Below are 25,050 nucleotides of genomic sequence, written 5' to 3'. Positions count from 1 at the left end.
AGCTGGTTGAGGTCAGGATGAGTTAGTGGAGATGTGTAACCTCTCACACGATTCACAGATATTGAAGTGTTGTCGTGTGTGTGTGTGTGCATGGTTACAGACTAATATATCATTCTTTATTCAAAATTGCAATCCTGCTAGTAATCCCCCTTTTTTCACTGAATGTATCTGTAATCTAATTACATCTTTTTTTCCTGTAATTCTACAGGAATACAGTAGTTTTCTGTTGCTCCGCAGCCCGGTCTCAAATCATAAAAGTGCTTTCTATGTCTTTGTGGAAAACCTCAGTGTGATACTGGGTTATACAAACACACAAACTATTCTTATTCTCACAAACAGACGACACAGACAGGAACGTCACGTTAACTGTTAAAACATATTCAGCTCAGCGAATGTTCAGCTTTTCATTCCAATTAAAGATTTCTCCAGGTGACGTCTCGTTCCTTTTACTCTGCGGTTGAAGACGAACTAATTAGTACTTTTCTGTCACACTGAAGTAATAACAAGTTTGTGTTGATGAAGGTTTTTAATTGGAAGTGTGAAGAAAATGACGCCGTGTGCTCTGAAGCTGTCCAGGTGCCTTCAGCACCACGGACAGCGTCTCCACTCTCACGCAGAGAAACAGCTGCGAGTCAGAGCTCAGCACCGAGGACAGAGACCCGACACCAGCACAGCTTCACGTCCAATAAATAAAAAAGAAGCATAAGAAATAAATAATCAGATGTGGGTTTTAACTTGGACATGTGTCCCAAAACTGCAATACCTCTCCACAACCAGCAGGAGAATCACTTTCAAGATGGTTTTCTGCAGAAATAAATACGTTTTCAACTTCATCCCTGCTGACGTTTCCTCGGGGTGTTACTGTTGTTACAAAGATAGTGTGAGCAGCGTGACTACTGCTGTCAAAGCAAAAAACAACTAAGAATGTTTGAGCTATAAACCCTGATCTCAACGCCGTGACAAAGGCAGAGTAAAACAGCTGTTTGTTTTAATAAGTTTCTTACTGATCCAGCAGGAAGAAAGGTGGTTTTGAAGCGTCTAAAGTCCCGGTGCTGAGAGGAAACACATATCAACAGGGACAGAGTTTGACACAACACCAGAGCGCTCTCCATCCGTCCATTCACTCTTGTTTCACCCACTCTCCCTCTTCACCTTCTTTGCCTCCTCCATCAGTGGGTTTCTTCCTCTTTCCACGGTTTTCCAGTTGTTCCACCGTTACCCGGGGATGGTGACCGGGGAAAACAATGCCTCTTCCTTCGAAATCCGGCCTGGTGGCAAACGACTAGCATAGTGAAAGTGAGGTTTAAATGAACCAGTCTATATGTGGGTGGTCCAGTTTTCTTCAGCCATTACACTGACCAACCGGTTCTTACTTCAGGATGGTAAGCTGAAGCAAAAAGTCCCCTGTTGCAAGTTCAAGATCAAAATTGATCCCGAGTGTTTTATAAATGAGGCCCAGTTCGATCTGATTTAAAGTGCTAGAAAAGATGAATCAACCTTTTTGTCTCAGATCGATCAGTGAAACCGTTTTTCGAGGTCGGCACTGAAACTTAACGCTTAATGTTTCAGTCAATGTGAGCGAGAAGACTTTAAAGTGTTGTCAGCTCAGCAGCCGCCATGATTTCAACCACATCAGTGGATTCATCCTCATGAGCGAAACCTCTCGATTTATTTAACCTCTAAGATGAGGTGCAGTTAACTTTGCGGCCTCCAGGGGCCACTGTTGGGACATTAGACTACAACTGTCCACGTGTTTTCTCGTGTTTGTGTCAGTCAGTGTTTGCAGAGATTCAAATTGATTCTTGGAGATCATCTGATATGTTTGAGGTTTATCTCCTGCTCGACAGTTCATTCTGAGTGTTTGTGGGTGTATGTTGTTACTTAAGGGCCAGGTAAGCCTGTCTACACACCTGCAGCCACACTGTCTTGTGTTGAGATGCAGAGGGAGTCCGCAGAGATTTCTGTTTTCTCTCAGTGTCCCTCAGCACGAAGCCTCGGGGGAGAGAAGAGAAGAGGACGGGGACGCTTCATCAATAATTTAACATGCATTGCTGAAATCTGTCCCCCATGGAGTTTCGTGCGGGGAAAAGTAGGTTCCCGCCTGTCCATGGATTTGAAGAAGGAGAGCTGGTCAGAGTGACGGACTGACAGAAAGACGGACAAATAAGAAGACAGAAGTGGAGGACGAGGTGAGCTGAGGGATTTCTTCAACTTTCTGCACAACATTGGATGTTTGCAGCGCTGCACACAGAGAGGAAAGTTTGAGAGTGTTGGAAGAGGAATGAGGCGAGAAAACACACGAGGCTCTGTAGTTTCAGGCTTCAACAAGAGTGTTAGTGAGGTCCAGTTGTTCTGATATGAGGATGATGTTGCACATTTTTGGACACAGACAGGGAATACAGTACAGAGATGGTTTGGCTCTTAACACCCGGGGCTAAGTTAGCTGCACGGCAGCTACATTAGCAGCAGTTAGCTGTTACAAAGCTATCTATATCTGTCCATCAGGAAACTCTTCTAATCACCTCAGGACTGTAATGGCCTCATCATTGTCATGGTGCATTTTTTTTTTGCTTCCTGTGCTACCTGAGACTGACTGATGCCCAGTTCTCAGCTGACTTACCAGGTAGTCCGACTTCCTCGCTCACTTTCCTCCACGCCAGCTCCTTTTTGTTCCGTCTCTGTACGAGTAGATGTGTCACTCAAGCAACGCGCCTATTGAAGGCAGTTAGCAGGAAGAGCAGCAGGACGTCATCAGAAAATACTTTCTCCTAGAATATGACCCAGTTTCACCCAAACCACTCAAGTCATACAGTTGTGTTTTTGTACGGTGCTGCTTGAGGTTCTGTCCTCAGAAACTCTGAACAAGTCTAAAATACTGTAGAGTCAAGTTAAAAGACACTTACGACAACATAATGCAACATACACAACATTAAGACCAGTAACATTAACAGGATTACGCAAAAACGCCACAACAAAGCCGATTACATTTCAACCTGAGGTCCTCAGGCAGGCTGTTCCACAGTCTGGGTTAGCATCTATAGCAAAGGCCGGTTACCCTGGGTCACCAACCTGGACCTTGGGACCACCAGAACCACGTCAGAGGACCTCAGGTTGGCACATATGGGAGCAGCAGCTCAGTGATGCAGAGAGGAGCCAGACCAGGTAGAGCTTTAAAAATGAGCAACAAAATCCTCAAATCCATTTTAAATTTAACCGGGAGCCAGTGGAGGGCAGCTAAACCCGGAGTGATGTGATCGTATCTCCTCAAACCAGAAACAAGTCCAGCCGCTGCACTCTGAACCAGCTGCAGGCGGCGTAGTGAGGTTTGACTGATGCCAGAGTGAAGGGTGGTGCAGCAGTCGAGCTGCGATGAAAATTAGGATGAGTCATCAACATTTCCAGGAAATTACATTACAAACTGTCAAATAAAACTTTTTTTTACCAAATCTGTGCCTGATTCTTGTGTAGAGGTGAGATATGGAGCAAGACGTATGTGATAAAAACCCTCGAGCATCGATTCTGACCTCGTGGGAACAGAGCAGAGATGTAAGAAAGTGCTGAGATTTGATCTTTTCATGAGAAATGTTGAAAACAACAAAAATCTAGAACATTTCCAGCCTCATCTTTTAAATCTGCGCAATGTTTCCTCTGTAGCATACGTGCAGATGTGCATCCTCTGTTGCTGAGACATTTTCCAACACACACACACACACACACACACACACACACACACACACACACACACACTATATATGTATAAGAGCACACTCATACCCGCGAGCACTTTGTGTTGTTTCACTGTATCCAGGCTGCCGTCGGCGATAATAATCCTGGAGGGGAGACGTGATGAAGGCAACACACGCGCGCACACACACACACACACACACACACACACATGCACACGCACACACACACACCCTCCTCCTGTGAGATTGGTGTAAAGATAAATTAATCATTGAAAAGCCAAACTTGCTTGAGGCATGGCCTGCCGCCTTGAAATGAATTTTTTACTAGCGAGCAGATCTCTGTCTTCATCGCTCTCTCTCTTCCTCTTTCTGTCTCTCTGACACATTCTCACCTTTCCGTCATTCAATAACTACATTTATTTATGTTTTTGCTCCTCTGCCTCCCCTTCGCTCAGGTATCCACAGGCTGCAAGTTCACCCACACCTGCAAACACACACAGAAACACATCCTTTCTTTGTAGGCCACACATACACAGACACACACACACAGACACACACACACACACACACACACACACACACACACACACACACACACACACTTGCAGTATGAAGGAGAGGAGCAGAAGCATCTTACTGAGTTTGTTCAGCATGTGGTGTCGCTGTGACACCACCTGAGTCTCCTGCAGTCTCAGGTGTAGCAGATTGTTTGGGGGTTAAAGGTTAGAGACAGATTTTTTTTGCTTGCGTACCTTCATTTTCATAATACAAGTCCGTGTGTGTGTCTGTTTGTGTGTCTGTTTGTGTGTGTGGTTGTGCTGTGAGAATGTGTTTAGTATTCTGACTCTCTCTCGGCTGTTCTGTACTATTGACGAGCTATCAGTGTCCTGCTCAGCCAATCAGAGACGTTTGCTGACTGCTGAACACAAACCAACACCGCCTGAAGTTCAGTTTACACGTCTGTTTGTCTTTGTCACATCCAGCACGGACTCTCCAACATCACGAGCTTTAAAAACCTTTTACTTCAAGCTGCTCTGCTAATATTCACACATGTTCGTGTGCCGATGTTGTTCCCAGCTTTTGTTGCAGCATTTTGGTTGAAGACAGACAAATAATTTGATTTGACTGCTTCAATAACCACAATCAAATCTATTCAAGAAGAATTCCTGCTGTTGGAGAGCAGTGTGGGCAAAGAAACTCGAAAATAAATAAGAATTTAGAGAGAAAACTGCAGATAAAGAAACAAATGGAGATACAATCGGCAAATTATGAGTTTTCCTTTGTGAACTGTGCTGTTGAATTAAAAAAAAGCTGATTGAAAATGACAAAACTATTCTTCTGATAATGATTGTTCTGAAAAAGACTAAAGCCCCCCTAGAGGCTGCAATTATCATTACACGACACAAAAATATGAAAGTGCTGGAACAGAACAAACAGAACTGTGATGATTGAGCCTGGAGAGCCCGGTCAGAAATCAAATATGCTGTCAGAAGAAAAAGAAAACATAAAAACTAAGTTCTGTGAGTTCTTATCTTAAATGTGTTACTTTGACTTTATTTGAGCTGCGTTCCCACAAAGCTTTAACATTTAAACACACAAAGTTCTCAACCAAAGTCGTAAAGACGGGATCATAAACTCATCGTCCTCCGGTTCAAGACAAGGACTAATCGAGCGGTGTTACAGTTCACGGCCTAAAATGACAACAGAAATAAACGAATGTCTCAACTTCACGTAACTCCTCAATGCAAATCAACAGCCAGCTGTCCACTGGGAGGTCACCGCTGTTGTCAGCATGACGTCACAGTGACTTGGTCGATATTGAAACACAGACACGGATGATCTCGACCTGTGCATGAGTGTAATCAGGCTTCTTATTAAGAGAGTCTCAGGGGGAGCGGGCTTGTAAAGGTGAGGTACAGGTATCACTTATATAATGTGGGTTCTGGTATATTAGCCCGTATGCGAGGGTACGAGTTCTAGTCCAGAACTGAGACTGTCGGTGACCTCTGTGTTTTCATTAGGAGTGCAGGATGACGGGTTTTCAACATGTACGGGGGGCAGAGATGTTGTTGTCTTGCAGGTTTGATCAAAGATTGAAAATGCAGCACAACATCATCTGCAGCGTCGCTGTCACCGCTGACTGACTGCTCCTCCACATGAAACAAGTGTGAGACGTGAGCTGAGAGTCGGCGGGTCTGGACTGTAGCTCCGCTGTCGGTCTGAGCCTCGTGTTTGTTTCCATTACACTGTGAGGGTTTTATTAATGTGTGCTGGGGGTCCGCTGTGGATCCTGTGGTTTTTTGCTGAGTGTTTTTTAACGAGCTCGGGGTTTTCAACGCTGGCAGATTTTTTTCTTCGTTATAAAGCAACTGTTTAAGATGTTTTTGTTCCTTTTTAGCTTAAATTGCAAATGCAGTGGCAATTACTGACACACATTAACATATCTGCTGTCAGACAGTGTTGGTGGTTTTTTAAATTTGTACAATATCTGTAAATTCTGCCACATTTTGTAGCTTTTTGCACACTCATCTCTGGAAGTAATGAGAAATATATGCAATCCAACAACACAGAAGTGTACACGCAGCAAAAGCCTCCATTCTAATCCTGCAGCGGTTTGCTGAATCCTAAAATAATTTAGTTTTTTTAAATGAATACGGTAACATTTGTGGACCGTTTGCTTGTTCAAGGATTTTTGTTTTGGAAATAATGAATAGAGTTTGAATTAAAATGAGACGTACAAACGTACTTATGAATGGGAATGATGGACAGGACAGAAAAATAAGACCTTGGTTGTAATAAAAGTGGAGTTATCCTTGAAGATGAACGGCACAGTAACTGCTTTGTTTGTGTGTGTGTGTGTGTGTGTGTGTGTCAGTGTGTGTGTGTTGTATTTGCTTAATGTTTTAGCTGATAGATGATTGGCTGTCTGAGGGCGGCGGTGGTGCAGAGGTAAGGTTTTCTGTTCAGTGGTGTCATTATTATTTCAATGTAATGCACGCAAGTTTGTGTGTGTGTTTTTAATAGTGTGTCCTTCAGTGTGTGTGTGTGTGTGTGTGTCCCTGTGTAGTTCAGGTGTGTGTGTGTGTGTGTGTGTGTGTGTGTGTTTCAGCCCTGCAGCTATACTCACCTGTCAGTCAGCACAGCGCAGCTCCACTCATGTTGCTCGCTCTGATCCTCCTCGATGCCGCAGACGACTCAGAACTCAGTCGACTCACATCTATTCATTTTTTTTTTGGCCGGCAGCTTCCACACAAAGCACCTTCACCGAAGAAACAACACACATCAATGCACAGTTTGTTTATGTAAGCTTCATTATCACACTGTTGTTTTTCTTTTACAACTTCTGATGAAAGTAAAGTGAGAGCAGCTCCTCTCAGCGCTGCACGAAGGTTTCTGATCATTGCGCCAGTTTTAAACCCAGAAAATGTCTTAAGTCGTTTCACATATCACAGTGTATACTGGATATTTTCAACCGGACACTGGGACAGTTTCCTGCTCCTGTCTTTGTGGCTATAAAACCGGATACTTTTGATTCTTCAGCTCGGTGAAAAAGTCTTCAAACCATTGTTGAGACCGCTGTTTGAGATGATGTCTCAACGTTTGCAGAAACATACTTGATGTGGTGACTGGCCAGGTGTTTGGAGGCGTGAGAGGAAGTCCAACACTGTGAATGCCTTCGATGACAGGCTGTATTAAGTGTGCAGCGCTACCTTCCTCCCCCCCGTTTGCCTTTGAGACGTGTCAGATGACACCAGGGACGGTTCACAGATTCTCCACATCAATCTGTTCGCAGGACTGAATATATGAAAACAGCTATTGAACCTTCTGTCTCCAGAGGGAAATGTGCTAAATCCCCTGAGCTCGAGTAAGTCGTCAGAGTCGTTGGGTCTGAAGACTGCAAGAAAAATGAATAAATAAACAACCTGTTGAGATGGAGAGAAGAGCTGACCAGACTTCTGCAGCCGGCTCCTCACATCCTGCAGGCTGCAGAAGAGGAATGATTGCAAGAGAGAAGAAGATATCTGAGATCCTGCTGCATCAATTTTGACCATCATGAGTCCGACAGTGTTACAGGAGAGCGACACGGCTTCACTGACATGACTTGAAAAGGGAAGCTGAGCTTGTGGTGACGAACTGTGGAGCTTTATCGTATTATTCCTCTCACTGCTTTTGTTTTACAGCTCGCAGCTTCACCGTTAATCACCCTCGCTGCTTTGAACTGCAGCAGGCTTTCAACAAAGAAACTTCTCATCTGCTTAACATTAAATGGCTAACACGCAAAGTTAGCTACTAGCTGGTTAGCATAGCTGACATTTAGCAGCCGAGGTGACGGTGCTACTCCCAGGAACTGGTGGAGACGATACCAGAGCTAAACAGAGAGTGAATAATTAACAAACACACAAATTCATGCTAATGTTTCGGCTGGATGTGCAAAACATGTAACGTTTGCTGACAAGTTGACATTTCAGCTTCAAACATGATATTTCAGTGTTGCGTTCACAGTTTGCTTCAGCTGCCTCCAAGGCAAAAAAAAAAATCAGTTATTGCAGGTTAAAGGTCGAAGAAGTGGGCTTGAACATGACAGCATCAATCCCCTGACCGGAACCACGGCACAGACTGTACCACGTTACCAGCACTGAGATGCCCTTGAGCCAGACCCAAAGTCAAACACTCAGTGGTTCTGACTGTGGTTTAACTGGACCGCTTCCCCGAGTGTGAACACAAAAACAAGGATAATGTTCGCAGGGGCACCAAAAAGTACCGCAGAATAACAGAAAACAACTGCCTCATAAAGATACAGTGATCTCCCAAATGTGAAATACAGTTTTCTTTTACATGAGATCATGTTTATATTTTGCTTTTTAATTTTTACACATTATAAAACAGTGAAAATACATTTAAATATAATTGAGCATTGCTTTAACACAAATTATCAGACTTAAAAGTGCAAGTTTGATCAATACTTCATGTACTTCAGGTATTTTTATGTGGAAAAAAGTAACTTTTTCTGTGAGAAGATGGAAATGTTTCTTCATTAAAGGGGAAGTCTGATGTTTCCTCTCAGTGATGCATCTTATTTTATGAAATCTTAACTGTAACTGTTTGAGTGAACTCTCCTTCATTCTTCAACAACAAACATGGATTGAATCAGCAAAATCTTCATTTTCTAAACTTTAGAGCTCCAACAAGGAACCTTGTTGTTGATTTAAAAATAAAATATATATATATTAGTTTGAATTTTATGATTTATCCAACCCAGGTTAGTCAGACTCCGACCCAGTTACAGACGTTAAGAAAAACTATAGTAACTAGAAATAACTAATCTTTTGCTGGTGGTGTTGTTACCTTGTGTACTGCAGGTCACACAGAGGTGTGAGACTGAGACTGTTGAAAACTACCTGCAGCACATTAACATTTATTTATGTTAAAATGATTCTTTATAATTCATTAACAGTTCTCTGCATTCGAAGACGTCCTCAGTGATCACTTAGGTCTTCCTCTCTGCTAACAAAGCTCACCTCACCTGTGTGTGTGTGTGTGTGTGTGTGTGTGTGTGTGTGTGTCCTCTCCATCCCCACCTGTGCCTGAGGCCTACAGTGGGTCCAGGTTCCTGGTTAACTTCTCCTAATGAATAGTGAACGCTGTTGTCAGGCCCGATCAGGCGGCGCAGCAGGGAGACCGGTGGGTGAGGAGCGGGGAGTTTGGATCGGATGAGCAGGATGATGAAAAAGTACTTTGGTTCTCATTGATCCACTTCTTCAACTCTGAGCCTCAGAGTCCAAACAGGAAACATTAACACACACTGACGCAATCAGGTAACACTCCTAAAACTAGAGCAGAGCTGGAACTGGGCCACGACCCGGTACCAGCCATCAGTACCATAGCTGCCAGGCGGCAAAGTTGTTATGTTGCTTTTCTGATGGCTTAATTTTTTTATTTATTTATTTTTTTGCTGTTGTATTTGTTAGTTTTGGACTCCATTTACAGGCCAAAGTCAAATTTCACACTGAAAGAAAGACGACGAGCACGACTTCACGAAGAGAAACTGATTCTGAAACGCAAGGACGTGGAATTTAAACGACAGCAGAACCAGACGGTACAGGTCGGGTTCTGCTGCGGCTGCAATTCATTAAAACTGATTAAATAAAAACACCTCATTCAGTCCTGATGTGTGTTTTCATAGAGACGGAGCAGTGACCTGACTCTAAAGTCTTTTCAGTCCTTTTCTCCGTCTTTCACAAACATCACAACCTCCAGGACACACACACACGCATGCACGCACACACACACACAGACACCATCACACATGTACACAGACTTGTGCTGTCAGGCGCTGAATATTCACCACACACACTTCCAGGCAAATGCATTAATTCAGTATGACTTACAGACAAACACACACACACACACACACACACACACACACACACACACACACACACTGGGTCTAATCCTTCGTCACCGGGGCAACCAGACAGCACAAAGCCAAATAACTGGCCTGGCACATAAACAAACCCGACCAATAGGAGGCGACCTCGCTTCCAGGGGTGCCGGAGAGGGACTCCAACTGCACCCTTCCTCCCTCTATCAAAGTATTTCTCGCTCTTTTTAGCTTCTTCCTCTTCCTCCTTTCTTCCTCTTCTCCTCAGTCTGTTTGTGTTTTGTTGCTGCTGTCCACTTCGGGGACGGCTCAGTCACACTCGCTTTACAAAACAGCCGCAGCTTAAAAGACAGAAGCTCACAGCCGAGGGGCGGCTTCACTTTCAACAGAGCATCTTTTCCTTTTTAAAGTCTGGTTTGTATTTGAGTGGAGGGATGTGAGTGAGAGAGGAAGGGACGGGGAGAGAGACACGGTTTTTAAAGAAAACAGGAATTTTTGGTGATATAAGATGTAAGTGGAGAAATCTGGTAATGTCTGAACTCTTCAGGCATCATATTTACCAAAGGAATGAGACATCTTTGACTCTCACAGACTGAGGACAGCAAATCAGCTCAGCTTTGAACCCAGCTTGACTCTGGAGCTCAGAGTCTCTCTGTGGAGAATTATAAATGTCACCCCGGCTGAGACGAGACTTTTTAATGCCACTCTGACTTTGTTTCGTCTTCATTAACAATCAAGTGGGAGAGGGGTTGTATCATGTGGTCAGTGTCCATCAGCTCTGTTTACGCTACTTTGTTCATTTTTCTTCTTCTTTTGCTGCTTCAAGTCTTCACCACAGTCATGATGTAAGCATATTGAAACATGATCGATGTGAGAGCAGATACTTTGTGGTCACACTTCATCTCTCCCTGCAGTTTAAGGACCACACAGAGGCTTTTTGAGGTACGTACTACCCGTAGCATGCTAACATGCTCACAGTTACAACACTAACATGCTGAAGCTAAAAAGGTATAATGTTCATCGTGTTCACTTTTTAGTTTAGCATGTTAGCATGCTAACTGAAAGCCCGATTATGTAGAAATTGGATTTTTGTGCGATATGGCGCCCCCAACAGTGTCCGAGTGCAACACCACTCTCCTAAATACAAATCCCAGGTCGGTAACAGTTTGTCAGACGTGATGTAGCTGCTGACTGCAAACAAAACTCGTTACGTCTTATTGTTATATGTTAAACATGAATGTAACGCTGTGATCCTCCCCGCTCACTGACGTTACATAGAGCAGAAACAAGTGAAACGTCTTCAGGAACTGAAACAAGTCTAGTTGCCTACGATACAGCGCCACTAGATGTACCATGACCTGGATGACTGAGAGCCTTCATCAACATTGAAATAAAATAATTAGCAATAAGCACAAAGCCTCGGCTGATAGGAATGTATTCATCTTGCAGGTATTTGGTCATAAACCAAACTTTTGAACTGATGAAAGTTCATCCTGAAGGGAACGTGAGTGCGAATTACATTTCATGCCAATCTATTTAATAGTTATCGCGACACGTGACTCTATTCCACAAATGTTTACTTCACGGTGGCGCTAGAGGAGAGGTCAGGTGATGACCGCAGTGTGGATTCATCCTCTGGGGACCACGAGAGCCTGCACGGCTCATGAAGAAGCGTGTGTTTACTGCTGAACTGCTCTCCTCCCGGTGTGTTGTTGCACTGGGTTGGCCCTCATTGCACCAGCTCACTTTCTCCTCTCTGCCTGCCAGATTTCTTGGACGCTGAGAACCCACTTAAGTATGCTGTTTATATATATATATAGTATGTGTGTGTGTGTGTGTGTGTGTGTGTGTGTACTCCTGTGGGAAAGACAGTACACTGTAAATGATGTTTGGTCTGAACCACGGTTTGAAAACTACAAAGCTCCTGCTGTCTCTCCTCTCCCCCCTGCTCTCTCTTCAACCCTCCCCTGAGTTCTTCGGTGTTTGGGATTAAGAGATCCGACTGTGATCCGTGTCTTCAGAACCCTTTTGACTGTGTTTGCCCTGTTATCCCGCTGCGTTTCAAACGCAAGAACATCAAGCCATCATTGAAATTTCTTTGTTTTCTACTTAAATTTTGTGGCAAAACACGTCCAGATCCCATCGTTCATTCTGCTTGTTGTGCTGCAGAGAACAGTGATGATGGGCTTTGCCTCGACATTACACGCTGCTTAACTGATCAGAATGGATTCTGGATAAATGTAGTGGAGTAAAAAGTACAATGTTTGCCCAAAAAAAGTAGCAGAAAATGGAAAAACACAAGTACAACTGGCTAATTGCTAACATCTGCATGCTAACATGCTGACAGTAACAATGTAAAGGGCTACATGCTGATATTAAGTATCATGCTTACCATGTAGCATGCTAATGTTTTCACTAGTTATAAAGGCATCTGATCACCAAAGTTATTAATTTCATGCATGTTCACTCAAACCCTAAAAGTGTGACCCTCCTTGTAGCGCTAGCAGAAAAATCAGGGGCTCATCAAAATAAGATAAGGATTCATCCTGTGGGGATTATGAATGTCAGCACCAAATTTCGTGGCAATCCATCGAATAGTTGTTAAAATATTTCAGGTATTTCAGGACCAAAGTGGGAGACGGACTGACTGCTGTTGGCAGTATAATGGCTACAAACAAGTTTATAGTTTTGTTGTATTATCTGTCTCCACCTGAACCAGGATTGGATTCGTCCACCTGCAAAGTGTCGTTCTGAAAACATCCTGTTACTGTCGATGTTTGTAATCGAACTACTTAATGTACTACTGTAATGTGTTAACATGTCAACTGCTTTTAAGGGAAGACGGCTCAATTACTGTCTGTGCTCATGAAACCAAACCAACGAAACAGCTTATGATCGATGCTTTGTTGAAAAGTAAATAATGATATTTCCTGGTCTGATCACAGCTCTGCACGCCTGTACAGGAGATCATGTGAGCAGACAGCGATGCACATTCACAACCTGTTAAACTATCAGTGACGATGCATTAGCTGCGTCTGATGAGTTGTTGCCAGCAGGATTGAGTTGCTATTAATCACCTCCAGTTTTCCCGCAGGCACCCTCAACATTTCATCCAGTGCAATTACACTTTATAAAACGCTGATCAACACGCCTCCATAAACACGCCTGTATCTTCATGTATCACCGTTCATCCTGCAAATGAATAGCAACAGCTCCTTTCATCAGTTTGACAGCCCTCCAGTCTCATCTCCCCCCGCTGTGAAAATACTTTTATATTGATGTGAAACCTCAACAGTTTTTAATGACAATACCTTTTTAAAACTTATATTTTAATAGGTGCATGTCGCACACTTTCTTCTTGTCCTCATGCCGTCTTTTTTGATAGATGGACAGATCAATTCAGAATACTGTGGAGGAAACAAGGTAATGACAATACTGATTGAGTCCTTGAGTCCTGCTACATCTGACTCAGATGATGAAGTGTTGAGGATGATGGTGATTCCAAGGAACCTACAACTGTTGACCTGCTCCACCTCAGCTCCACAGATGTAGACAGGGAGTGTCTCAGCTGATGTTGAGCAGTAGATTGTTCTGTGCACCTCTCTGCAAGACTGTTGATTTCCTCCCGACGTGAACTCTCATCATGTTTATAATGTGGCTGATGATGGCGGTGAAACGGGCTTTCTGTAAGAACTCGAAACTGAATGAAAATGTAAAAAAATGATCAGCCCTCACCTCGTTTGATCCACTCTCGATTCACTTTCATAACACCGTGAACATCGTAGCTCTGTGGGCAGAGCACGGTGATGAACATGAACCAGAACTATTGTGTGCTAATGTTAATATTCATGAAGCCCGTAGCCTCATCTGCCTGCAGACATTTCACCGTGCTGTGGTACCAAGCTGATGGTTTGACCCATCACAGGCCTCCAGGGTCCTTTTATAATGAATATGATCGTGAAGAATATATAAAACACGTGACTACGCTATATTTCCTGTCCAACGTGAATGCAGCAGAACTTTGTGCTTCTTCTGAAGACCTTCATCAGGTGCCATTTTCATCCTGTTGTTCAGACACGGGCCCTTCTTTTTAAAGCAATGTCTCAACATCTCAGTATGTATTCAGGCCGCTGTGACTAATGCTGCACGTCCGCGAGGAGAGCTGTTGTTACAATGCAGACCTCCGTACACGCCAATACTGTCTGTGTTTGTGAGGAGCCACTGAGGCAGAAAATGGGCAGAATATAGAAAGAGAGGAGGCGACTAAACAGAAGCTCTGTGGGGTGAATGGGAATGAGGCAGAGATGGAGGGAGGGAGGAAGTCAGTGAGGAGTAGAAAGAGGAGAGCAGAGCTAGAGGGAGGCAGAGAGTCAGAAACAGAGAGGAGCTCACGGCCCGATGAGAAGTATCCTGTGGTTCCACCCGGTTCAAATCCTCACGGGTTCTTACACAGAGAGAAATGGAACCCATCAACAAACGTTCTTGTTCTGTATTAACCACAGATTTGTAGTTTAGGGATGAAGCCAACAGAAATCTCATTTCTTCCTTAACTGACACATAAATCAATCACATTTACACGAGCAGGTAACAATATTAGTGAAAGCAATTAGGTTCCCATGAAGCCTAAATCAATGTTTACGTGTTTTTATTACACGTCTTCTTCTGTATCTCTATATTTGGTTGAGCTTCAGGGATTACTGTAAAAAACAACAACTTTATGCCATGTACGAAAAAACTATTTCATTGCTTTATCCCCCGATTTGACTGAAACTGGATCAAGTTGATGGAGAAAGTATTTTCTGATGTCCTCGACTCTGGACCGATAGCTTTACCTGTTGCTAAAGTAACTGCTAGCTACTGCTAACCAACAGCCTGTCGGTGAACACCTCCAGACCGGAGCTGTACGCTTCCTCCGAGAAAGTCAGAGGCCAGTTGCAATACTAAGGTGATTTATGGAGTTTTCCTATGTACAGATACCGGTAGCTTTGTTGCTAGCCTGCTACGTAGTCGAATTTGGTGCAATTTGGACACACGTCATGTTCAGTGTTAATACATTTCTGTGCAGCAGAAGTGAGGCCTCATCACTCTGGGCTCACTTGTGATCTCTCTCACAGGATCTCGTGGGGAAGCAGACGTAAACAGAATGGAGATTAGCGTGGTGCAATGGCAAAAAACAAAAGCAAATGAGTCTGGATGAGTGGGCAGACGTGGTCAACACAGGTTTTCTATTCATTGGCCAGAACTGGAGGTGAGATTTTAAGTTTCTGTCATAAGTAGCATGCTAGCTAACGTCAGCTGCTCGAGGATTTCTCTCTTTTTGGTTGTTGTGGTCTGAGCTGAGCTTCTGCACAACCAGAGCTTCACACTTTAAACTACCTTCTGTTTGTAGTCATTTTCTCCACATAATCCTTCTCCTCCAGGGAAGCTCTCTGATATCTGCATTTTAAGACACAGCGCTCATGTTGTGTAATTGCATGAGACGAGTCTGAGTAAAAAAAAGAGAAACAAACGAGGTAGAAGAGGAGAGGAAGGTGTGTCGGAGAGGACGGTGTTAGCAGGAGAGGAAGAGCGAGGCGGTAAGTCGCTGCAGTGTTATCAATACCTGCCTGCCTCGCTGCCCGCTGCACGGAGCTGCTGTAATTTCTAAGATGATTCTCACTTTTATGTTTGTGCAAAGAGACTCTGAGGGTGATTCAGCGTGTGTGTGTGTGAGGGTGTGTGTGAGGGTGTGTGTTAATCTCTGAGGCTCTGCAGACAGTGTGTGTTTGCAGAATAACTCTTCCCTGAAATGTTTCACCCAGCATCCGTAAATCACCAGTTAGGAAGGAAAATGGAGCTCAGGACAGTAATTTGATCCGGTCCACGTTGCGTTAAAGGACAAAAGGAAGTGATCATTGCGGTTTGGGCTCTGCCGTTTGTATGCTTGAAAACACACAGCTGTTATTTCTCACTTGATTAAACCCTCTGGATCTCTGGTCGAACACAAACACTTTAAAAGAATTTGAATCAGGGTTTTGTTAAAAGTACCCAAACGTTGTCATGGTCCTGTCGGTTTACTTTATTGTACATGTTTTCTCTGGTTTTCTGGGGTCTTTTGCTCTTTTCCAGTCTTCTATTTTCTTGTGCTCCTCACCTGACTGCTTTCCCTCCACACCTGCGCTGCATCTCCTTCATTAGCTCTTTCCTCTTCCCAGTGTTTTCCATTGATTACTGTCACCTGTGTTTCTCCACCTGCTCCCCATTCCCTCGTTCATTCAGTTTGTATTTAAGTCCAGTCTTTTGTTCAGTCGTTTTCGGGTCGTCGGTTGTGTTTCCCTGATCCTCAGATGTTTCTGTAGTTTTACTCGTGTCACCTTGACGGTGGACCAACATGCACGAGACAGAAGGCAGGAATGTCAATGGAAGAAGTGATTAAGGATCCACGGCAGGATCAGGGAAACAACGACAACTATAAAATATCTGATATTAAATGTAATTAAAAGTCAAAAGTACAAGTAGAAGTAAAACATACAAATATTTATATCTACGTATCAGCTCGAGTGATTCAGACTCGTCCGTGTCCAGGTAACTGTGGACTGTCCTGCATGTGTTGGCCTGAAACTGATAACATTGCTGACGTTTGTATCCATCCAATCAACATGGACCGCGTCTCCATCGTTTAGGACCACACTCGTCTATATTCTCCGGCCATGTTGCACATGTTTGCTTCAGTAAACTTGATAATGAATTATATTGACCTGCTGTCTGCTCCTCATCGACTGAAGTCTGCAGCTGCAGATTCAGACCCGACCCTTACCTGAGGCTCTGAGCTCCACTGAACTTTAAAAAACTCCTTCCAGCCCCTCGTTTGGACAAGTTGTCCTCTGCCTCAGTGACTGAACAGAACAGAACAGAACCTTTTCATGGATTGTTGTGGCACAGAAATAGATTCTGTCTTTGCAGGGAAGGCTCTTAATTCATTAATATTTATTTAACCTTAAATTCACGCTGTGACAGAAACAATCACGACTCGGCTTCAGACCGTCCAGTTTCTACAGAGCTAAATGATCAGAAAACTCTGGAGAGACACCAGGATTGAAAAAAGGGGCTCATGGATCTCTTTCTTGCTCTAGTCGCATGCATTAAGTTTTGAGAGCGTTGCGGTGCTGTGATGTCCGATATGTGTTTGCAGCTAAACGAGCCGACCGCAGCAGAGTGGCTGTGCTGTGGCTGCGCGTGGCGCTCAGAGACGACATCATCCAGGTCAGAGGTAGTAGGGGAAGATTTAACTTGCGTTGGAAACAACAGCGTTAGCTCTGCTCTCGTACACAGACCGGGAATCTTCTCTAGCGGCTGTTTTCGGAAATTACATCATCAACAATCCCTTTCAGTTTCCTTCAAAATAAGACAATATTCAAAATGAAAGAAATAACAACATGAACACTTACAGCATTATATTTGATATCACCCACTACAGAAGCATTGACATAAGTGCTGCTCCATTGCTGCAGGTGGCAGGGATGAATCAAGTCTCAAGTCTTTGAGGTACAAACCAAGTCAAGTCAACTTAAACCTGGCGGAAACCCTGATATGCAATGCTAACCCTACTTTTAACTTTACTTGCTAGCTTTAAGAAGCTATTCCCGCAAGACTTAGCTAGGCTAGCTCCTCAGCCTAGGCTTAAACATGTTGTTAGAGTTTATATTTTTATACAAGCTCACTGTGAAATCTTTTATACTATTTGAGATAACATTATCATGCTCGCACACAGAGATTAATGCTTGCACAATTGAGGCATTGACCCGCAGATCATGCTGCTCTGTATGCAATAACAGGATGTCATAAATCATAGGTCGGCAATAGGCGGCCCGCGGGCCAGATGTGGCCCGCAAGCAAAAACATCTGGCCCGTGAGATTGTTTGAACTAGAGAATGAAAACAAAAATATAAAATATACTTTTTAAAAATCGGACTGCCAGTCTCAAAAATGCTCTTTTTTTGGAAACTTCATTTTCCAGAACAGAAAAATTTCCTCAATCTAAATGCTTATTTGTTTTATCTGGATGCGAGGGTGCATTTTTATCTGCATTTCAAGAGCGCCTATCATTTTCATTATCACCCCTCCTCCCCTATTAATTCATTAAATTAGCCATTGTTTTGTTTGTGGCCCGCCATGTACAGTAATGGCTTGGAAAATATCTGGCCCGAGGCCAAACTTAATTGCTGACCCCTGTCATGAATGCTGACATATAATAACATCCACACATAGGCTTTCTGTTTATCAGAAAGACTTGTTTCGGTCAGTTAAAACCAGATGTACATTGAAGAACCGATCCCTAACTGGGACATTCCACAACACACTTTTAAAAAAGTCATGACAGTTGAACATAAATAAGGAAGTGTGGAGAAAAGCGTGATAGAATAGGACTTCCTCCTCTTTAGGGCGATGTCTCCTGTGACTGGTGGATTCGTGTGCCAAGAGGCTGGGACTAGCCTGTGCACCAACGAAGGGAGGTTTTTTTTGATTCTCTAATGCTTAAATAAATACTTAAACTGGGAAATAGACCTGTCTTTGGATTCTCTTGAAGCAAATAAACGAATGCGCCGACAATGTGATAGGCATCTCTACCTAATAATAGCACTTCCAGGCTACATACACTAGTATTTAGTAATGCATAATTGGTAACTTCAGAGACAGCTTGCTATATTAGCTACCGACCTCACACAGCCGTGGGATGCAGGGTTGCACCTCAGTCAGCATTAAGCCCACACTGACATGTGACCATTTCAGAGAGAGTGTGTCTAAAACTGAATATTAAATGGATGGAATGGACTTATTTTAACAACGGGAATGTGTTCTTAAAACTTAAGTTACCATTTCTAGTATCTAGTATCTAGTTGCTATCAATTTATTCCATCATTTACTAAATACAATGAATCTAACTGACCTAGCCTAAAGTGTAAATTGAAAATAAAATCTAGAAAGTTTTTTAGCCCATTGGCCGTTTGCAAAAAATATTAAATAAATAAATAAATAAAAAACAGAAAATATGGGCTAATGTGCTAGTGTGTTTTTCAACTCAAGAGAGCAGTTGTGTTTTACCAAGCAGGAGGGCACTTTAGTGTGGTTTTCCACCCAAGAGGGCAATTATGTGGGTTTTTTTCACCCAAGAGGGCAGTTTAGTGTGTTTTGCCAACCAGGAGGGCACTTTGGCACTCTCCCGCTCAACTAGCTGCTAGCATTAGCTGTTAGCCTGCACACTGTCTGCCGCTAAAAGGAGTGGTGCCTCAAATTGTCAAGACTGCTCTGGACTATAACAGAACTTGCAAGCATCAGTGAGTAGCTTTCCAGCTGTCACATGAGTGTTTTGTGTATGCGCGCACTGATCTGAGTTCATGTGTACCTATAATGGGAGCGAAAGTAGTTCCGGCTCTAGTTGTAAGTTACCGCTGGTGTGTGACACGAGAGCGAGAAATAAAGAGCGTCAACGAGAAGCAACATTGCCCGTTATTCTTTGGAGATAACTTACACACCAGCCATATCTGTGTTTCCAACTGAGCTGTGCACTTTAACTGTAGTTTAAAAGGCATTTTAAAGAAAGCATTTTTAAAAATTAAAATAGAATAAAAAATCCCAGATGCTTAGCCCGGCGGGGGGTCAACTTAAACCTGGCGGAAACCCTGATATGCAATGCTAACCCCACTTTTAACTTTACTTGCTAGCTTTAAGAAGCTATTCCCGCAAGACTTAGCTAGGCTAGCTCCTCAGCCTAGACTTAAATATGTTGTTAGAGTTTATGTTTTTATACAAGCTCACTGTGAAATCTTTTATACTATTTGAGATAACATTATCACGCTCGCACACAGAGATTAATGCTTGCACAGTTGAGGCATTGACCTGCAATGCAATAACAGGATGTCATAAATGCTGACATATAATAACACCCACACATAGGCTTTCTGTTTATCACAAAGACTTGTTTCGGTCATTTAAAACCAGATGTACATTGAAGAACCGATCCCTAACTGGGACATTCCACAACACACTTTTAAAAAGGTCATGACAGTTGAACATAAAATAAGGAAGTGCCACCAGTGTCTGGAGAAAGCGTGAAAGAATAGGACTTCCTCCTCTTTAGGGCGATGTCTCCTGTGACTGGTGGATTCGTGTGCCAAGAGGTCGGGACTAGCCTGTGCACCTAAGCCAGCATGTAACCAGATTTATGAAGGGGTATGTGCATAAAGAATACAGCTAAAACACATACTGGGGTTAATGGGGTTAACGTCTCAATCCTGAAGTCAGTTATGTATTGAGATGTAATGATCAACGTTACCACTAGTTGGCACCAGTTGCTTAGCTGAAGTGTATGTAACAAGGAAGTGCAGTTGCCAGTAAACTTCGATGCTGAGCTACACGGTGTGAGTACGCCTCATCAATACAAGTTACATGAATAAATAATAGGTCAAGGTGTGTCATGGGAGGAGTCGGTGGAAAAGAGCATCTCACAGTATATAAGTAGCCCACCAGAACCAGAAATCATCAGACAAGCAACTCCAGTTGGAAGTCAAGAAGACTCAGACACGACTCAGCTGATCTGCACAACTTCACCAGGTGAGAACAAACTGGGCTGATGGGGGACAGAAACAGATGTGTGTTTAGACTTGGAGCGGATTCAACGTTTTATTAGACAAATAAAGAAATATATTCATGTAAAATATTTGCTGAATGAACAAGTAAGCCAAAATATATAAGAATGTGTTGCAGACAGCGTTTCACAAAGTTTATTCAGATCCTTTTAATGAACAAGTCTTAAAATTGAGTGTTTTTTAAGGGAGTCTGGTGACTTTCTCCACTTTCTTTTCCCCCAGAGAAGTAGCCTACTAGTTAATGTTTACTGGATTTGTATAGTTTGACATGTTTGCTGTCATGTGTTCATTCATTTGGTGTAAATGCTGAAACCAGTAAAAACAGTGTGTTCAAAGAGCTGCTGGGTGGTAAGACTCACCTCAGACACAGAAGCAGTCAGGATGCACTTTAAACACGAAAACCACACAGCTTTTACAGCAATGCTGCGAGAAACAGACACTTTTCACAAGGGAGGAACAATCTTAATGTGGTGCATTTAATGCCGAATTCACAAAAAGGGACCAACAATTTAAAATTTGCCATAGCTGTTTCACAACGTTTGTTAAGTTCCTCCTCATGATGCAACAACTCTTAAAATCACTGGATGGTTACTAGTGACTTCACTTGTATACGTGGTTAATGTCTATGACTTTCACACATACTCAGCAGCCCACTGCTTGCAACAAACGTGTCAAGTAGATCACAACAACAGTTAATTATTTTAAATCAGAAAAGGTGTGACAGTGCACACACCACGTTTCTTTTAAACCATTTATATCATTAATGTAAAAAATACTCATTACGTTGAAAAATTCATTATTTGTGATTAGAATAATGTTGATGGTCATGTATTAATGACCCACACATATGTGTAATGTTACTGTTTTAATGGGAGCTCAGCTCCTATTTGCTCCTGAGTAACTTGAACCCTGGGTCGCCTGGTTTTACATCAAGATAAGAGATAAGACTTTATTGATCCTCAGCGCGGAAATTCCTATAACACATAAGCAATAAGCCCTATAACAGTGATTATTGTTGGAATATAGAGCTATTTAACACTGATTTGAATAAAAACCATATCACAGCAGCTTTAAGCGTAAATGAAGTCCTGAAGGTTGTGGTGTCTCTTGAACAGATTGAAGAAATGACCTTAGACGTCATGGACATCGCTGCCCTGGGTCGACCTTTCACCCTAGGAATGCTCTATGATGCCTGCAAAGATGAACTGATCCCAGGTAAGTCTTGACATTGACATATAAACTAATATTATATTTAAAACAGTACTGTATATAGTATATCTGTGAATAGGTTCAGGAAATGTCCAAGCTGCTCTGGTCCCTGGCCCACAAATCTAGTTCTGCAGATGAACTCATTCATGTTTGTTTGGACCCCAACAAATGTCACATCATCCTGATTTTAATAGTTTGTTCAGTGAAAATTTTAATTCTGACCCAAAAACGATCGTTCTCTCTAACCTCTCTAATCATGTCATAATTGAAATATGATTCTTTGACCACATCATGAAGCCCGATCCAAGATCCAAGTCCACAGTGATTTCCTGCTTTATGACACAACTGATGTTTTCCCAATTTCTTTAGGTTTGACATTGTGGGATAAAAATACTCTAAAAGAGAAGACAAGTGAAACGTCTCAAAAAACCAGTAACTTTAAAGTTTCTACATCTGACTCTATTGAATCCAAGTCCTCTCTGTTGGATATTGAAGCTTCTCTGAAGGCCAGTTTCATGAGTGGACTGATTGAAGTTGGAGGATCTGCCAAGTATCTGAATGACACTAAGAAATTCAAGAATCAGAGCAGAGTGACGTGTCAGTACAAAGCTACCACACACTTCAATCAGTTATCAGTGATTCAACATGAAACCCTTAACGCCCAACAGATAGATGTCATCAAGGAGGGCACAGCAACACATGTAGTCACAGGAATCCTTTATGGGGCAGATGCTTTCTTTGTGTTTGACAGTGAGAAGTTAGAAGCCAGCAGCGTTCAGGACATCCAGGGCCACATGGAGGCTGTGATCAAGAAGATCCCCTCATTTTATCTTGAGGCTAAAGTTGACATCAAACTGACTGATGAAGAAAAAAACCTGACCAACAAATTCTCCTGCAAATTCTACGGAGACTTCATTCTTGAAAGAAACCCTACAACATTTGAAGAGGCAGTGAAGACCTACGCAGAACTTCCAAAGCTGCTGAGAGAAAATGGAACAGATACTGTTCCTCTGAAGGTCTGGCTGACGCCTCTGAAGGTCTTTGACACTGCTGCAGCTGAGCTGAAGAGAGAGATCAGTGTTGGATTAGTGGGGAAGATGCAGGACGCTCTCGAAGATTTAAGAAAAATACAAATGAGATGCAATGATTCTCTGGACGACACAGTGGTGGAGGATTTTCCACAGATCCAAGACGACTTAAACAAGTTCCAAAGCTATTGTGATCGTTACGTATCTAACCTCAAGACGACCATGGCGAAGAAACTTCCCTCCATCCGTGAAGATAAAGAAGACGAGAGCTCAGTAGAGAAACTCTTTGAAGACAGAAAGGAGTCGCCATTCAGTCGTGAAAAACTAGACAAGTGGCTGGAGCATAAAGAGAGAGAAATCAACGTCATCAGGTCCTGTGTGGAAATGATGGAGGGAACAAAGATCGCCCCAAATCAGTCAGAGCTGGACAGAGAGGTTCTTGCTGCAGGTGTCGATGATGCTCTGTGCTTCGTCTTCACCTCCCTGCAGAGTGCTGACCCCGGCCTGGATGAGATGGAGAAATACCTGGATTCACTTCAAGGAAGTACCAATGAAGACCCATGGTACTACTCAAATGAAGTTTTAACCAAAATGAGAGAAAAAGCCAAAAGTGTCCACCATCTTGCCAAAGCACTGAAGAACAGCCGTCGATTCCGTTTCGTCATCGCCGCCATTGATAATAAGAAATACACAGGAGCAACCATCTACCACTACAAGGACGGCAAACTGCTCACTGAGGATTTTTCAAAGCCTGCCCTCCCTCCTGTGAGGGAAATCACAGACAAAAGAGATTTGATCTGGTGTAAGTCATTTACTGTTCTTCTCTGAGTCATAAATACGCTGTATAAATTACTCTCCTTCAGAAACCTGTTGTTATCCATCAGAATGATTCATCACACATTTTGTTTTGGTCTCTCCATCAGACGCCTGTGATCTCACCCTGGACCCAAACACAGCAAACAGCTACCTCCATCTGTCAGAAGACAACAAGAAGGCGACATGTGATCGCTGGCTGAATTATCCTGATCACCCAGAGAGGTTTGACAGTCTTACTCAGGTGTTGTGCAAAGAGGGGTTGACTGGGCGCCATTACTGGGAGGTAGAGTTAAGTCCCGGTTTGAAGGATTCTGTTGCTATACTTGCTGCGTACAAGAGAGTTGCGCGAAAAGGAAGTAGTTGTGACGCTGAGCTTGGATGTAATTCAATATCATGGGCTTTCGGCAAAAGACCATATATGACGCTTATATTCACACTCCAGGCATTTCATAATGGTCCGGTGTGGGCTGATACTCTTCCCCCCGAAAGTGGGAAAATTGGGGTGTTTCTGGACCATGAAGGTGGCACTCTGTCCTTCTACAGAGTCTCCGTGAACACCCTGAGACACCTTTACACCTTTGACTCCAGCTTCACTGAGCCTGTGTACCCAGGCCTGTGGGCTTATGAATATTACAATTATGCGCACATCTGTCCAATTGAATAAGAGCAATGACAGACGTGTTAGATTCTCGGTCTGTTAAAGGTCTTATTGATAAGATTCAGACACTAAACGAGTCAATCCACCTCCCCCTTCACCGCACAACACTGCTGTTGTTCCAATCATCTGCCCCATAGATTTATATAATAACCAGAGACCAGATGCAAAGATGGCGCCTGTTCAAACCAATGAGAATTGCTCGCCTTGTACATACGACAGAAAAGTTTACCTCCTGGTTATGCAGACCACTGAATATGTGCAGATATATTGGGTGCACATATTTTTTAAATTATGACTTTCTACAATTCCTGACACTTAAAGCGACAGAGCTTATACTGAAACACAGCTGGTTAGTCATCGCAGTTTGTTAAGATAGAAGCTCATAGCTCATGTAAAATGTTTTTAATCCTGTCGATTACGTTAGAACATAAGATGGTTTAAGTGATGATTGTTTGATTAACATTTGTTTCTTTGTCTTTGTGCATTATTTTTTTAAAGAAGTGTCTTTTCAGAGTAAAAGAGGAATCTGACCTGACCTAAAGTTCAATGAATGTCTTATTAAGCACTCTAATTAATTACTTTTCTGATGAAAAGGAAACTACTGTTCAGCACAACACTGATGGTTATAGAGCTGAAATATGTAATT

The 25,050-nt window shown here is 42.9% G+C and overlaps 1 protein-coding gene across 1 annotated transcript in view; it reads left to right on the top strand.

The window, feature by feature from the left end:
- LOC311250165 (neoverrucotoxin subunit alpha-like) overlaps positions 1 to 24,410 on the top strand; it is a gene marked incomplete at both ends in the record, with an annotated part of 37,703 nt that extends 13,293 nt beyond the window's left edge. The window contains 3 exons of the mRNA XM_084341740.1: positions 21,809 to 21,908; positions 22,272 to 23,732; positions 23,854 to 24,410. Of these exons, the coding sequence (XP_084197866.1) occupies positions 21,809 to 21,908; positions 22,272 to 23,732; positions 23,854 to 24,410 (2,118 nt within the window). The remainder of the gene's footprint in view (positions 1 to 21,808; positions 21,909 to 22,271; positions 23,733 to 23,853) is intronic.
- Between the last annotated feature and the right edge of the window lie 640 nt (positions 24,411 to 25,050).

The sequence above is a fragment of the Pagrus pagrus genome (genome assembly GCF_965226575.1).
Source record: "Pagrus pagrus genome assembly, chromosome: 21".
NCBI classification, from domain to species: domain Eukaryota; kingdom Metazoa; phylum Chordata; class Actinopteri; order Spariformes; family Sparidae; genus Pagrus; species Pagrus pagrus.
This window is presented reverse-complemented; position numbering and strand designations above follow the sequence as displayed.